The sequence below is a fragment of the Amphiprion ocellaris genome, chromosome 15 (genome assembly GCF_022539595.1).
Source record: "Amphiprion ocellaris isolate individual 3 ecotype Okinawa chromosome 15, ASM2253959v1, whole genome shotgun sequence".
Classification (NCBI taxonomy): domain Eukaryota; kingdom Metazoa; phylum Chordata; class Actinopteri; family Pomacentridae; genus Amphiprion; species Amphiprion ocellaris.
In genome coordinates, this window is record NC_072780.1 from 7554885 (window position 1) to 7571457 (window position 16573).

Genomic DNA, 16573 nt, shown 5'->3' on the forward strand with positions numbered 1-16573 from the left:
AATTCCAGATCACATGACCTGCTCCACATGACGTCATTTCCTCCTGAAGAAAAGACTGGCCAGATTCCAAGGCTTTCTGAGTTATTTGATATAAAGTAGTGTGTGAGTCATGTGTGGATTTATGGCATGTCAACAGGTTTACTACAATATCTCTATAAATAACTTTCAATTTCAACTGTACTCAATTGTATATATAATATTTGAGAAGAATCTTTGTGTAAAAATGCCATGTGGTGTTTGGTTAATAGACTGCAGTTTTAAGGTGAAAACGCTCAGCTATGGTTTTGAGGGCTCATTTTGCTCATTATATATCTTCCAGCATATAAAAGAAACACCCTAAGAGCATGCTAACAAGGTAAACAACTTGATTTTCACCAAACAGGGTCTTTAACTTAAGTCACTTAATCATAAATTACAATGACACATGCAACAAAGGACTTGTCTCAAATAAATTTTAATGATTACTTTAAAAATGTAAAACAAAGTTAACATGTCAATGAAATATCTTTAACAACTATTTTGGCAAATAATCAAATAATCAATCATAGCTGCAACCATATTGACTAAACCTTGTTGGAAGGGTGAGAGCCATGTTACATCATCTGTAAAGTACAGTTTTCTCCCAAGGATGAGATCCAAGGTTGCTCCAGTTATTGTTTAAAAACTATATCACAGCTTCATCCCTGGCGCAAAGCCTCTTATTCGTAAGATAGTGTGGTTTGTGAAACTAAAACATCTCCTCTATAGTGTGCTTTTTTTCTCTAAACGGTGCTATTGAAGGTTTAGCCCCATGTCAGTGAGGTGACTGTCATCCAAAGCCAGTGAGATAAGGCTAGAAATAAAGTGGATATTTTGAAATGGAAGACATTAAATGCTTAGCTGGATAAGGTCAATATTGCTTGGGGACAGTGATGAGAGATACAGAAATACAGATCAGGTCATAACAGCGTGCAGGTCTTTACAAACACCAACAGGAATGTAATTCATAAAAAGAGCTGGGATAAGTCTTCATGTATTACATCTAAAGATCTTTACAGCTTCTCATATCGTACCTTCTTTACAGTGTCCTATTGGCAAAAGGGAGATGACTCTGTCCTCCTGACTGGTCACTAATCTAACATCTGACATAGTTTTCTTCACAACAGGTGAAAACAAAATTGACAGAAAGACCCATTTAGGCACTTTTAAAATCATTTTGCTACAGTTCGGTGCTTGTTGCTGCCAGGAAAACGACACCCCCAAAAAATGTCTCAAAGCACCCGACTTCCAGTGACTTGTTCAGAAAGGCTACTATTGCTTCGTTGAGGCCACTGCACCAACAGATCCTCTTGCGAAAGGATGGCAGTAAAAGTTGTCTGTACAGCTTCACCCAACAGGCCTCTGAGGTTAGATCCAAATTGTTTTCAGTGTTCTAGTGTGTCACTGTTCCTGCTGCGATGTGAAATAATCATCTGTCCGGAACACGCTGGGTATCTCTTGACGCTGATGCGGTGCTGGTCTTCTTGGGCTGGCCGGTTTCTGCTAGTAAAAAGACACGAATTAAACCAAGCTCAAAACAACAAAATCACAACTTTGTCTTTTAAACGTACTAATAAAGCAAACAGATAAATGCACAGATTAACAAATGGGCTCTTACATTTAAGAATCCTGGAACACTCATTGTACGGAGGATCTTCTTGAAAGCACTCGGTAGTGTTCCAAGTTCTCCCTCTGCCTGCGTGACCTGCTCCTCCATTGTGCTGACATTAGCTCCCACCATCTTCACAAAGGCCTGCAGACACATCAAAATAATACAGCAAAAGGATGGAATAAAAATGAAAAATAAAACCGGCGAATTTACACAGAACTAAATAACGGGAAATGTATTTGTCAATGCACTAAGAAAGCCCTTTAAAAGAGGAAATACATCTCGGTATTTTATAGCTCAGCACAACAGAGGCTTAAAAATAGGAAACTGACAAAAAAAATTCACTGATCAGCCACAACATGTAAACCACTGACAGGTTTTAAAAGCACCAAGTGAACAGGCAGTTCTTGAGGTTGATAAAGCAAGAAAAATGGACAAACGCAAGAATCTGAGTAGCTTTTTCAAGGACCGATTTGTCATGGCAACTGTGTCTCCAAAGCTGCAGGTCTTTTGGGTTGTTCCTGGTTGGAAGTACAGTGGTCCCTCGTCTATCGTGGGGGTTACGTCCCAGACCCCCCATGATAGGCAAAAATCCATGAAGTAGCGCCCACATTTATTTTATTATTATTTATATATATTTTAAGGCTTTATTAATCCTCCCCACACTCTTACAAACTTTTCCCACACTCTTATAAACACTTTCTACACTCTTAAACCTATGGAATTTTAACAACATATAAAATTCCATATAGGTACTCACCAGTGAACATACCACAACTTAAATGATGAAGATGATGATGAATTAGCTGTACAGTACTGATGACGATGAGGTGAATGTGCTGCACAGTGAGAATGGACAAGACGAGATGCTGAACGCTGCTATACACGGGAGCCGGAGGAGAGTGATGCTTGGGTCGCTGAGCCAATCAGCACCCGGCGCTGTATGTTACACATTTTATTTCGATCTAATATTCTTTTAATATGTTTTAATTATTAGTTTAAATATTTTTTTATATTACAGTATTCCCTAAGGCCAGTGGCATCTTCCAGCAGGATAATACTTCCTGCCACAATGCAAACTTTGTTCAGGAATGTTTTGAGGATCGTGACAAAGTGTTCAAAGTGTTGACCTGGCTCTAACAACCTGCTGTTAAAGTCTTGGTGCCTTTTTACCACAGAACTCCTTTAAAGATCTGTGAAGTCCAGACTTTGACAGATCAGAGCTGGTTTGTTGTCAAGGGGGGAACCCACACAACAGTAGGCAGATGGTTGTAAAGCTGTGGCTAATTGGTGGTAAAATGAACAACTTCCTACCAGCTCTAAATGTCCTTTTCTGTAGAGGTTATTATGTTTGCTTAATTCAAAGTAAAACCACTGCGCACAAATCCTGTCAAACTATATTACAGGTTTCATGTTCTTTTCATTTCAGAATCCTTGATAGTGTTTCCTGCAGCTGATTTTTGCTTTCCACTGGATCAAGTGTTCATTATTAAAGCACCAAATTATAATATTTTACATGTAACAGTATCAACCACTTACCTCTAACTTATCAATTCTTCTATATATTTGTCTCATCTCATCAGACTTCTGCTGGATTTGAGGTAGGTTTTCATTCACTATCTGGGACGTGTCGTTACGGATCTGGAGACAAAACACAAAAGAATGTAAAAGTCCAATTAAGTACACAATTCAAAATGGGAGACATAGTACACACTATGCATAATCCATACTACCGTCTCATAACCTGATTTATCTTACCATATCCAGCATTCCAACAAACTCATCTACTCTTGTCAGCATTTCTTCTAAGCTCTTCTCCAAGCACAAGATCTAGAAGAAAAAATGTTACAAGAAATGGCTGTAAAATGTTACACAAAGACAAACTGCAGGAAAATAAAGCTTCTGATTGCACATCACATGAACCAAGTCTAGGGCCAAGCTTTACATTTTTTTGACAAAGGATTATGATTAGGTTTGTAATATAATTTTCTAGCTCAAGCTTCCGTTCAATATTTGCTGTATAATAGATTAAAAGCCTTTGATGTAGCATTACCACATGAGATACTATCACAGAAGTGTGATTGTCACATAAGGAGAGTGGCATGATTTTGGAAAACCACTGACACAACAGTTTAAACTCTTAAGCACTTGTGCTGCAAAATAAACAGGCATAGACGTTTCAATCTGCTCCATTGGTATAAAACTGAATTAGTTTCATTATTTGATAATCACACATATATGCTATAAATAATTCGATCACTTATGATTGCCAGGATTTGCTACATTTACTGTTTACAGACCTGCAACACTTGCTTTCTTAAATCTCTTTATCCTTCTTCGAAAAGTCTTTATTTGTCAGTGTTTACTTCCAGTATGTGGACATCTACTTGGCAACAAAACTGACTCTGATTCTGATCCTGTGATGCAGCTTTTGCAATTTACTAATTACATTGTTCCAAACTGAGTCTAAGTTATATGACAGCTCCCGTGCTTCATATTCAGCCCCACATACCGGATCCAGTTCAAATCGTGTCGAGATAATCACTGGGTCAAAACACAGGGGCCTTTGTCTTCCTATTGAGACAGGCAGCTTTCTCGGCTTCTGTATAAATTGGTCGGCATCACGCAAATCCACTTAATGTCCACTCATAAGTAAGTCAGACATGTCAGCAGCTACAAATGCAGACAGATGAAGCCAAGACGAAGTCAAGTGGTACTTTCTGGAGTTGCTTGCCTGACTAGACTGGTTGTAAATCAATTAAAAGTTTATTCTAATTATATGAACAAGTTTATCTGGGGGTCAAAGTGAGAGTGGGGCACCTGAATTCTGCATGTAAACTATAAGGAGATGCTAACTATATTGCAGTAGTGCGGCTAAAAACAAAGGGCTAACTTAGCTAGTCCCTCCGTGTGTGGCTCTCCGGTCAGCTAACGGCACAAACCTCGCCTCCGGCGGTCGCCCTGATGTAGGAGGAGTAACCGAAGGCTGTGTGTCTCAGGACTTCGTCGTCCTCCTCCGGGTCGAGCTGCTCGGTCGTCCCGGGCTCCGCGACTTCGTTGAGGCTCGGGCTCTGGGGGATAACGTTAGCCGCGGCTCCGAAGCTGGGGCTCTGCGACACGGTGCCGCTGCTGAGGATTTCGCTCACCATAGACAGACTGCTGGCACTCTGGGACACGATGCCGCTGTCCCTGCTGATCTCAGCGCTGGACTCCTCCAGGGGAGACAGCAGGCCCACTCTGTCGATCCGGTGGTGGTCCATGTCGCCCGTCGTTCTGCTCCACTGCCGTGTTTTGCCCTGTCAACTGACTAGATCACGTGTGCTGCACAGTGGACGGCGGCTCGTAAGGGTCAAAACTAGGGCGGCCGCTAAAAACTCGACGGTCGACTATTTTACCGATTAGTGGATTAATTTGTATATTAAACAAAGTGCTACATGAACACAGTGGTTATTTTCTAAAGCAACTACTTTTCTCCGCATTGTGCATATATTCTCTGACATCAAAGTCACTTCAATATCTATGAAATTATTGTTTAATTCATTGTGCAGCTATTGTTATTTTGTGCATAAGGTGAGTTTGTTGGATAATTATCCGTTTATAAAATCAGGATTTCAGCAGTACAGAGGAACAGTTTGTAGTAGTATAAATAACGAGTTGTGTTTCAGTCTCTATTTCATTCTAGTTCTGTTGTCTGACAACAGTAACAGAAAAATCTGCAAATGAAAACAATTTCAATGGGAACTTAATTGTATTAAAAGACAGTATCTGCGAGCACAGGAGAGAAGCAGGCAGATGTAAAGTACCATTGCACTGAACAGTACCCATGTGTTTTCTCCTCAGGTGTTGGTGGATTTACTGCTGTGGTTTGCTACCAAAACTTTGGTCTTTGGAAACTTTAACACTAAACAGAGTCAGATATGGTTGTTGGCACCGTTGTTTAAAACTGTAGTATTGACCAATGACTGGAGCAAGAAATGACTGGCAACATGATGCAACAATTACATAGTAATACTGAATTAAAACATTTGTTATAATGAATTGAATAAAAAAAATACACATAAAAACATTTATAATTGAGTAGTCAGTTAGTCCTGGCAGCTTTAGTCAAAACCTGTAGTAATGCACAACAACTTTACTTTACTCTTCGTGGGCCATTTCAGGCTAAAAGTGTTGGAAATGTGCATAAATTAACTGAAATCCAACACAAAATACTTGTTTCCCAACAAAATAAGAAAGATAATAACAAACAGTGTGATAGTAATCTGCAAGATGGACGTATTTAACAAATTCTGACTGTTTTAAAGACTCTGTGAATGGATGGACAGGAGTGTCAAATGCGATTTACCTGTAAATAACTTACTTTCGAACAGAAAACGTGATGTGCCTGATAGTTTGGGGAAAATGACTTCAAAGGTTACACGGTTATGCTGCTGTCTTCCTCCTCCAAGCAACAAGCTTGAAGGGTTTTCCAATGAAAAATAGTTGCTCTGTCAGTTGTGAAATGTAACCGTCAATATTCTATTTCAAGACCCATCATGTAATTGTAATAGGGGCCAGCAGAGGGCAGCCAGAATTACTGGATCACAAGAACAGACTGTGATTTCAATGGACTTCAGGGGTATTTAAAGATCTGAAGTTCTATGTTTAAAAGCCTCATCATGTAAATTATCTAATGAAAATGAAGCTGTAAAGCAACACGCAGAACAATCTAAAGCTGGACTCAGGTCTATCCTTCAGGTTTTTAACTTCAACTTCTTTCACCTCCAGCTGTTCTAGTTGACTCATTGTTTTAAAATTTGAATGTTCATATTATTCTAAATATGTTGATTATTTTGCCAATTTTTCCTTTTTTAGTGTTTGTATTATTATACTCACTCAAATTTCTTAATTTCAAATGTATTTGGTTGTATTGTAACCGAGGCTTCCGTGCCTTAGTGCTTTCTGAGTTTAAATAAAGGTTGAGGGAAAGTACATTTATTTGGAGAGGAGAGGAAGCAATAAATCCCCCTCAGTGTAAAATATACATTAGCTACACAAGTTAAAGAATGACACGGGTGGCCTGAAAGTGGTCGCCTTGGGTATTTTTGCACAAAAAAAGTGTGACTCCTGATTTTATTTTCTCCATTTATATTTAACCCTTCTAATACTTTAGCAATTTGAATCACTTTAGACTTGAATCCGAAAATTATCAGATATATAAGATATTTCTAAGGAATCCTACATATTGGATGTGTCTTTCCTCTGCTGATAAACACAAGATTGATTGTGTAATGAGATTTTCCCCCTAAACCCTCTATCTGTGGCTCAACAGTGAAGACTAGTTGGGTGTCAAAGATCTATTAGTTAGCTGTGTGAGCAGCAGTGTGGCATCCCGAGTAAACACAGCAGACAAACATTCATTAGCAGAGAGGTGAAAGAAGTTTGCTGCTGCTGCTGGACGGTCACAAAGCTGCATTCCTGCCGCAGGTGGATACACTGACTGCAGCCAAAAGCTAAATGATAATAAAGACTCGTTGAACCTGAGAAAAGGAATTTAACCTTCAGATAGTCTTCACTTTGTGATGTCTAGAGCAACATGTTTTGTGAAATTTGACCTTAATGTCTTATCCTTCTCTGCTACAGACCTCGGCTTCTTGCTTTAAACTACAAATTTAGATAACTGGAGGGAGGTTATAGTTGGTCATCATCTTTGAATAGTCATCAGTGATTTTACTGTGAAAATACCTTTTACTTTATCTTCACAATGATCACAAGTTCCAGAAATCACCAGGAAAAGCAAAGTCCCACCCCTTCAGCAGTGTACTGTACTTATGAATTCCTGGTTTACCGATGCGGCTGTTGAAGAATTTGAAACGTCGGCCTCTTTGATTCCTCAGATTGTCAGCTGTGAGTCAACAGATGAGCTTCTGACTTTTGTTTTCGAGTTGGTGAAACCGAAATTTAATGTTGTGCAGTGGTTTATATAGTTTTAACCCGGTTATCAAGATGAGCTAAACATGCCGTTATTCAGGAGAAAACGCGTTTTCTGCTGCATAATTTTGGTGAAACAAAGTCAATTACAGAACATTTATGCACCAAAAAATTGGAATATTTAAATTGAGATCAAACTAAGAAAAATACTAGACTTTGATTTATCATTGAAACATTTCTGTCTGTCTGTTTTTTATATACTTCTAAGTTAATAAATGCTTGACTTGAACAGCTACATCACAGATATAATGATATAACTGCAGAATTGATGTTTTCCACTCCAACAAATGCTGAACCAAAACACCACATTTCTAGTTTGCATAGTTGTGAGAGAATAATTTATTGAAACAGATACAAGGATTTGATCACAATCATCAATTCATAAAAGACCTTAAAAAAAACACATACTCTAAACAGCTTTTATCAGAATATAAGAAATATAGATTTACTCTTTAAAAACATCCACAAGCAACCCCCAAGTTGGTCCCAGTAATAAGAATGAAAAGGATTTTAATAAAAAGTGGTCACTAAGAAACGATATCAGACTGTAGGTACATTCAGAACTCTAGAATACAGTGGACTTGCCTAAAAACAGTTCTTTGTTCTGATGCTTGTTACAAACATACAAATCTTTTCATGTAAGACAAAGAGGACTTTTAAAAATACAAGAATTATATACATTTTGCCTTGTTTGCAACTTCCTATTATCCATTATGTTATAAAAACAAACAGAAGTTACACATTTAGTATCTGACAAAGCATGCTCGTATTTCTCTGGCCTGGTGTTCCAGTTTAGTCTCTGAGCAGTTGGGATGTTTGTGTCTCTGCGTTTTTGAGTATTATAGGGTGATGACGGTGCCGTCCTCCTCCACCCCTCCTCTGGGAAGTGCAAGACTGTGCCGTGGGTCCGTTTTCAGCGAGCTGAGGATTTTGTGCAGGCTGCCGTTGCTGTGGCGGAGCGCCGGGTTGCTGCTGTGATGCGGCGGCTGTACGTGGTGGTGACTGTGCTGCGACTGTTGGCTGTGCTGAAGGTTCAGGTCTCTGTGGAGCTGGTAGCTGAGGCTGCTGTGTTGGTGGTGGTGGTGGTGGTGGTGGGACCCTCCGTTGAGACTCGGCTGGGAGTGGAAGGAGGCAGTGGACACCACCGATGATGGACGTGAGGGAGGGCTGGGAGGCGCCGCGGGGCCTGAAGCTGTCGTCGAAGGCTGCTGGTGCGTGCGGGACACATTGGACGCCAGGGAAGCGTTGGACCTCTGCGACGGCCGCTTGAGGCTGCTCTCAATGACGATATCCGCATCCTCATCGCTCTCCAGGTCGTCTTGGTAACCGTGAGCCCCAGAGGACACCAGTCCTGCCGAAGCCACCGACAAACTCGGGTAACCGGTGGAGCCGCTGCTGTCAGATGACTGGCCCGAGCTGCCGGAGATCCTGCTGCCGCGGACCACGTTGTTGCGCTGGTTCACCGGCTTCACGGTCACGATCAGGTTGTGACTGTTGGCGATCATCATATCCGTCACCTGATCTAAGGACTTTCCCGTCACCTCAATGCCGTTGACCTCCAGCACCTCATCATTAACAGCCAGCAGCCCGGTGCTTTCCGCCAAGCCTCCAGGAACCAGCCGAGATATGAAGATGCCCGGGACTTTCTCCAAACCGTGAGGCGTCACCCGCACGCTGGTGCCATCTCGGATGTAGAAGCCCAGGGGTTTGTCGGAGCCGTGGCGATACAGTCGGACACGGCGGTGAGATTCAGGTAGGATGTCCACGTCGATGATGGAGGAGACCGGCCGGAAGTCCTGCGGCATGCCGATGCGGATGTGAGGACGCTTGCGGTTGACATCGTTGTTGCGCAGCGCAACCACTGCCTTCTTCTTACGGGTTATCGTGTTGGTGCCAAAGTTAGCATAGTCGACCTCTTCTGCAAAGAAAAAAAGGAGACAGAGAAACACAAAGAGTTAGAATTAAGATGATTCATGCTTCATTACTATATTTGTGCAGGTATTTGTTACATGTGTGTTATCGTCAGTGCTAAAAGGCAAATAAAAGGTCAAAAGAAGAGATTTTTTCAAGCTAATATGTAAGTATTTCTATACTAGAGCTACAAAACCTGTACATGATCTCTCCAGCATCCATCACATCTTTAATTCAAACCACCTGCCTAACAAACTCAGGAACCTGTGTTCAAACTGTGCACAGATGTGGTTAAGAGGAACTTGTCTGTGAAGGACCTGCTAATCATTTATACAGCTTTCATTCCAGATGTCACATAACAGTTTTATTGTTAAAGAAGTCATAAACAAGGCTGGAGTGCTCGCTGATTAGGCAAGAAAGAAGTCAACATTTTAAGAATGATAAATCCAGCCAATGTGAGAGAAATGACGTTTGAACATGTTGACTAGATTCGCTATTACTGAGAAGCTGTGAATGTGCATAAACTGCTGAGTGTGCAGAGCATTCCTGTGCTGAGGGAGGTGACCCACCCTTCTGCTACCAGGCAGCAGCTGTAAGGATTCCCAGTTTGCATTTCTGCACCCAGATACACAGGCACATACATGTACTCTCCCTCACACAAACACAGACCTCAGCATCAAATGTCAAAACGCTTATTGCGCTCTTTAGAGCCAATTAAAGGTCACAAGTGACCTCAAAGGAATACAATGTGGAAAGAATGAGCTGGGAGGGAAGATAAATGGGATAATCTCAGTTAAGGCAGGATGTTTCCAGCCATAAATTGAGAGTAATGAATGAAACAATGACAGCCTTTATGGTGGATTAGATCATCTTCAAATTGCATAACGGCCGCTGTTAAACATGTTCATGCACAGATAAAAGTGAAAAGTAAAGATGGAAGGCAGAATATACTCCAAGGTGTCACACTTAATAAAAACTGACTAAATATATTAATCGAGTTGTTTTTCTGGCACAAACAGTGTCAGTTAGAGAGAGAAAACACTGTGTTCCAAGGTGAATAAATAACTTGATAGCTCTCTAATCTTCCCTTCTCAGGCAGACAGGAAATGTGGACACAGTGAAGCCCGATGTGACAGGAAGCGAAGGTCCCCAGGCGGGAGCATCAGCTCCTGCACTTCCATGACAGTGACTCATGTTTTCCCTTCTGTTTGGGGCACCTTTTCATTTTTTAAAGACATAACTGTGTGTATTGGGGGAGCTGTGCATCGGTAGGTGAGCACAAGGTCATTTTTTGGCCCCGTCTTCAAACAACTGAAATAAATTTGGACTCTCCTAGCAGAGCCAGCTGGCTAGTGTGGACGTCTGCCATACAGCTCCTTATGCACTGCTGACTCATCATTAATATACATTTTCTTCCTCGTCCTCCTCCTCCTCTTCCCTCAGCAAACTGTTGACTAAGCGGTAGCATGTTTTAGCACAGACTAAAATCACTATGGAGGGTCTGGTGCTCTTGCTGTCAAGTGAGGAGTTTGCGTTGCCATGGACCTCATGGGGAACTGGCCAAGACTAGACTTGAGAAAATGAGAAACATGACAAAAAAAGGAATGATAAATGAGTGAAATAGTAGATTGACGTCTCCTGGCTCGGCATAAAATAACGCTGTCAAGCTCTCACAGATTCAATCCAAGCTGCAGGGCCAAAAAGCTCCTGATAAAGAAATGGCATCAACTGTTGCGGCTTTCAGATTCCTTTAAAGGATGCCATTTGTAGCTAACTCGTCTGAATATCATCAAATGTAAAAGTGCACGATATTCTTACTTTTTCTGTGCATGTTGTGGCAGAAGCTGATTTGATTGAATCCAGACAAGGCATTTGCTACAGGGCTGGAATTTCTGCCACAAGTGCAAGTCTGCCTGATGGGAACCATATTGGAGGGGATTGCAGCAGAGTCTCATTACAGGTTTTTCTTTTCTTTTTTTTGGTGCAACACCCTCCTTCCACACCCTCACCTCAGTCTGAAAGCATCGGCACACCACATCACCGGGGTATACGACAGGACAAATGATCATTCAGTCAGAAGTCCGATGTGTGCAACTGTAATTGTGCTTTTTGTTTGTAATGTTTCACAGCTGTTCTGCAAAACCCCCGCAAGAAGCCTATGTTAGTGTAATTTGTTAAAAGAAACCTACAAGTACAAAGGGTGTGTCGCATATTTCCTCGGGCAATAGCTGAAGAGGAAAGAGTTTAGCTTAGGTTTGGGACAAAGTGCTCATTACACTTGTTACAATCCACCAGGAAAGCTGCATATTAAAGGGTCTATGTGTAGATTTGGCCTCGGTGCTTTCCTCTTTAATTATTAACATTAAGACATTTACTTGTCTCCCCTTCTTTTGTATCTAAAAGCAACCCTAGTAAACTAAAAGAACTTTAAAGAAAAAGTTCAGTGCAATCCAGCTGATTCAATCACATCTACCAACTCTGAGCTGAGTGCTAAAAAGTAAATTAAAGCCTTAGGTTTCTAGCTAACTGCCAAACATCAAGAAATATCACATTTTAATGAAAGAAAGTGAGCCAAGTAAGTAAGTAGGACGACATTTAACAACAGCAAAAACAGCCGCAGGTGAAGCAGGTTCGCTCTGAACTGCCACTCACACTCAGTGAACCCTGGAGTCATTTTATGTCTTAGCAAAGCAGAAATCCTACACAGAACGTTTAAGTGCACTACAGGCATAAAAAAATTCAGGAATTATTGGAACAGTCGACTGACAGACAACTAATTGGCATCAGCTTATTCAAGCTCCTCCATTTTAAGAATTTCTTGCTTCTTTTTGTCTTTATCAATAGCAAATTTACCCCAAAATCTGCCAGGTAGCATGAAAGGCATATTATCTTTAGTAAGTACAAAAATAAACAAAAAAACCCACACTGAAATTACACCATTTATCAGCACCAGAAACCGTAGAGACAGGAACAAAAGTTAAGTTTACTACTTTCAGTTACATTTTCAGCAATTTGTAGAAGAAACAAAATGACAATGGAGAAGCCATTAGCGACTCGGCTAAACAGCAGGCCGTTTATTTGCGCTTGGAAAAATGTTGTACATGTTGATTCAAGGTCTTTTTGTCTTCTTCTCTATTCTATGAGTGATGGTATTCCAACTTTTTTATACTGCACAGAAGGAATTTTATGAGTTCTATACTTCTAGCTATGGTTGTGCTGTCAGTACAGGCACAGGACTTTATTTTGCAGTAAAAAAAAATGCTCATATTGGGTAAAAATGTGACAAGAAACCACCAAGAAACTGCTTGGGGCTCAGAGGGCTAAACGTGTTTGGGTTTTGGATGAAACAAGTCCCCCGAGGACATCGCTTTGGACTCTGGGAAACTCTGATTACCATTTTTAAATCAAGGTAATAATCAGCAGATGAACTGATGAAAATAATTGTGAGCTGCTGGATGACAGTTTTTGGAGATGCCAAACAATTTAGAAGGTCGAGTCAGAGAAGCAGACTGTAGCTGTGTGTCTGTCTGCAGGCCTGGGGTATTACATCCACGGCCAGATCATTCATCAAAGAAAAGAGGCTTTTTCCGTTATAAAGTTAACCACTATAGTGCACCAAGAGGAGAAAAACATGGTGAATACACTGTAACACAAATTGTGTCTTGTGGTGAGCTTGCATGCGTTTCTTTAGCAGAGTTTTAACTTAATGTGACTGCAGCCGAAGACAAGGCAAGAAAATTACCCTCCTCTTTAAATTGCAGATGAAACAGGACTTTCCTGAAGCGAACCAATCTCATAAAGGTCATCAATTACTTCAAAGACGCTAAATAAAAATGAACTATCAGGTGTCACGGCTTTCTAGTGTCGGAGTCTCACACACACAAAGTGAGGCAGTTCCAGCCGATCACACAATGGTTATTGTAACACCCCCTGACAAACCTAATCCCTGCTGCACTAAAGCATGATGGGTAAGCCAACGTGAACCCGTCGATCAGCGACTGCGTCTACAGGCTCAACAACACCTCTGAAATGTTAGAAGTTTGTTTCTTGTTTCCATTAGCTCCTACTCAGCATTTCCACTGTTTATCTATTGATCGCAGTATGGAATATAGAATAACAGTTTAGATGATACGCAAAACTAGACGCTCACTGTGTGTGTGTAGTAAGCAGCAGCTGTTTGCATTTACTCTAAACCTTCACTTTCTTCTAAAGCTAAGGTCAGGGAATTCCACTAGAAAATCCAGGCAGCTAATAGTGAGGCTAAACGCTGACAGAGACGGAAAGAACACTCGCTCACTTTAACATCTGAGGTAAAGAGCATCAAGCGAGGGGAATACGAGAGCTCCGACACAGCTCGGTGGATAAAGAGGATCAGAAATTCACAGCGGGATTTCAGTGTTTTACAGCACCGTAAACCCCAACTCAAAGTAATCACCAAAAGTTGCTATATTTAGGGATCCTGGAGCTAAAACCACACGAAAGACAGAAAACAACACATGGCTCAATATATAATTGCAGGACTTTTTGTAACATAGTTGACAGGTATCATAGTTGACATTTTTGCTGTTTTCAGGCCTAAAATCTACATGGCCGCCTATAACCAAACACCACATGGCATTTTTACAGAGAGATTCTTTTAAATATTATATATACAATTGAGTAAAATTGAAATTGAAAGTTATTTCTAAAGATATTGTAGTAAACCTGTTGACATGATAAATCCACACTTGACTCACACACTACTTTATATTAAATAACTCAGAAAGCCTTGGAGTCTGGCCAGTCTTTTCTTCAGGAAGAAATGACATCATGTGGAGCAGGTCATGTGATCTGGAATTAACACACTTCCTTGAGAGGTGTTTTTGTAATGGGGAACTTAGTTGAAGGTGTTTTCTCAGACACATATTTGCTATTTTCTATATAAAATTTGATAGATTGCCAAAAAAAATATCTGTCATGATTATCTCAACGTAATAAAAAGAACACAATCAAAACTATTTTTGAATAAACTCATTTTCTTACAATTTAACTAATTAGAAGGTGGTTGTTAAATTCGGATAGCTATTTAGTTGACATTTTAGTGATAACCAGTCACTTTTTTATTAATAAGTGATTGTTTCCATAATAAATAATTATGAAATTTGTAAAGACATGATCATAATGAACATAAAAACCACTAGTTTCTTTTTTAAACTTTTTAATAAAAATGTATGCAAGACATATACCATGGACTTCAGAAGTCCCTCAATTATATATTGACCCTTAGTGGCTCCAAACCTTGCGAGGTCAAAGGACGAGGTCGGAGGTGGAGAGTCGGTTTCTACATTCTGCTCTCACACTCTGACACTCGAGGAATGTGGTGGTGAATGTATTTGGCGATATCACCGGACTGGTCTGAGATCTGCTTAACTTCAACACAGGCATTCGCTGCTTTGACCCAATTCAACGGACTATTTCAAGCTCACAGTGTTACTGTTTAAGCAATGTGATCCGTCGCTGGCATACAGTTAATCTTTCTCACAGTTTTTAATGAGAACTACATGAGTCCTGAAGTTTTGTAGTGCAAAAAAGAAAAACACAGACCAATGAGAAGCTAGTTAGCAAACTGGTTCTCAGTTGCCATTAAGCACCCCATGCTGCTTTTAAGCTTAGAAAGCCCTGGAAAAAAAGAGGAAAAATAGTCTTTGTTCCACTGCAGCCCACCTCTAGTGAACCAAAGCTGTGAAAAGGAGGCGTTTTTTTTTTTTAAAGTCCTACTGCTTTTCCAGCACCTCCCATAAAAAGCAGGAATCTAAGGAGTTTTATGATCAACCATTAGAGAACCTCTCTGCACACTTGTTCCTGGCAGGTCCTCTTACATTCACCACTGACTCGACACAACTGTAAATAGAGAGCGAAGACAATGGAGGTGAACCACACAGTTCCACTTTGAGCCAATGTTTCGAATCTCCTTTAATCACTGGTAATTCTATGTGTGATGCTGTGTGAGTAATACACAGGAGTGAATGATTGGACATGATTCAACGGGGACTTTGTACGATGTGTGAGCTACTTTGCAAGCACTAATGTGAAAAAGTTAAACATTACAGGCAAATACGAGCATTAGCTGCCGGCTTTACTTGGTGAATATGTAACACAGCAGCCACAACCCGCAGCGACACCATAATCACTGCACAGAAGTTCAGACTAATGATGTTTGAAGAGGTGTTTGGGGCTGCCGGCGTCATGTGCGATATTTCACATGGGCCTCTGTGAAAGTTGACACACTGTGCTAAGTATTTTTGTTGTACCTGTGTTGGTAAAGAGAAAACCACTAACCACCAGCTGGAACCAGAGCCAAAATTGATAGGAATTTTCCGTAATTTGTTGGCATTTAGTGTATAAAGTACTAATAGATGTGTGCAGCTGAGAGTCACCGCACATGAACATCTGTATGAACGGAAAACTTTGTATATAATGGCTAGTAAATAATAATGCATTAAATAAAACTACAATTACCTAAAAAATATATTATTACTGATTTTAACCCCCTGAACCAGTGGATTTGAACTTAGGAGGGAAAAAAAAAATCAAAATGACACCAAAATTTCAAAAAGTGAAAACTGCAAAACAGAAAGAAAAATCCTCATATTTTTTTTACTTTCCTCCAGACCTTCAATTTAGCATGTGGTACTTACAGTTTTATCATAAAAAATAATCCAGATCTAAGCTTGAAATCTGACTTTCATTTTATTTTCTGCATCCTACATGTCTTAAACCATCAAAACTACACTATTTATTAGTACAAGAAACTGCAAAAAGAGGAAGAATGATTGAATTTTACATTTTTAGATCGTCCTTCGGCTTATGCATGGCTTTCAATTCTGTTGGGAAAATGGCTATATTTCAATAATGTCACTTTATTCTACATGTGTCATTTAAAATGTCAGCAAAAATAAAGCATTTTCTCTGACCAAATTGTTTAAAAAACTAAAAATTCAGGGTTCCTTGGTGCAAATAAGAAGCCATTAATGAGACCAACAGAAGCGTTACAAAAATCCTTTTCAGCTGAACTGGTTGAACTGC

At 40.2% G+C, this 16573-nt stretch overlaps 2 protein-coding genes across 3 annotated transcripts in view; both read right to left on the minus strand.

Annotated features, from left to right (window-relative positions):
• Positions 1-438: 438 nt before the first annotated feature.
• Positions 439-4945, minus strand: bloc1s4 (biogenesis of lysosomal organelles complex-1, subunit 4, cappuccino). 2 transcript variants are annotated; one of them, XM_023278774.3, is made up of 5 exons: positions 4570-4945; positions 3386-3457; positions 3167-3268; positions 1637-1771; positions 439-1518 (listed from the first exon to the last, which is right to left on the minus strand). In XM_023278774.3, the coding sequence occupies exons 1-5, from the start codon at positions 4885-4887 to the stop codon at positions 1420-1422; spliced, it is 726 nt and encodes a 241-aa protein (XP_023134542.2). In that variant the 5' UTR covers positions 4888-4945; the 3' UTR covers positions 439-1419. The 2 variants fall into 2 exon arrangements, with proteins under 2 accessions (XP_023134542.2, XP_023134541.2); XM_023278773.3 differs by having other exon boundaries at positions 439-1521.
• Positions 4946-7918: 2973 nt separating this feature from the next.
• pard6gb (par-6 family cell polarity regulator gamma b) overlaps positions 7919-16573 on the minus strand; it is a 36311-nt gene continuing 27656 nt past the window's right edge. The window contains exon 3 of the mRNA XM_023278770.3: positions 7919-9515. Within this exon, the coding sequence (XP_023134538.1) occupies positions 8437-9515 (1079 nt within the window). The 3' untranslated portion in view covers positions 7919-8436. The remainder of the gene's footprint in view (positions 9516-16573) is intronic.

Coding starts and splice junctions, on each gene's coding strand:
- bloc1s4 (XM_023278773.3), bottom strand. CDS start 4,887: ATGGACCACCACCGGATCGACAGAGTGGGCCTGCTGTCTCCCCTGGAG. Junction 3,269..3,385: donor TTGTTGGAATGCTGGATATG/GTAAGATAAATC, acceptor TTTTGTCTCCAG/ATCCGTAACGACACGTCCCA. Junction 1,772..3,166: donor GAAGAATTGATAAGTTAGAG/GTAAGTGGTTGA, acceptor ATGTGTCTGCAG/GCCTTTGTGAAGATGGTGGG.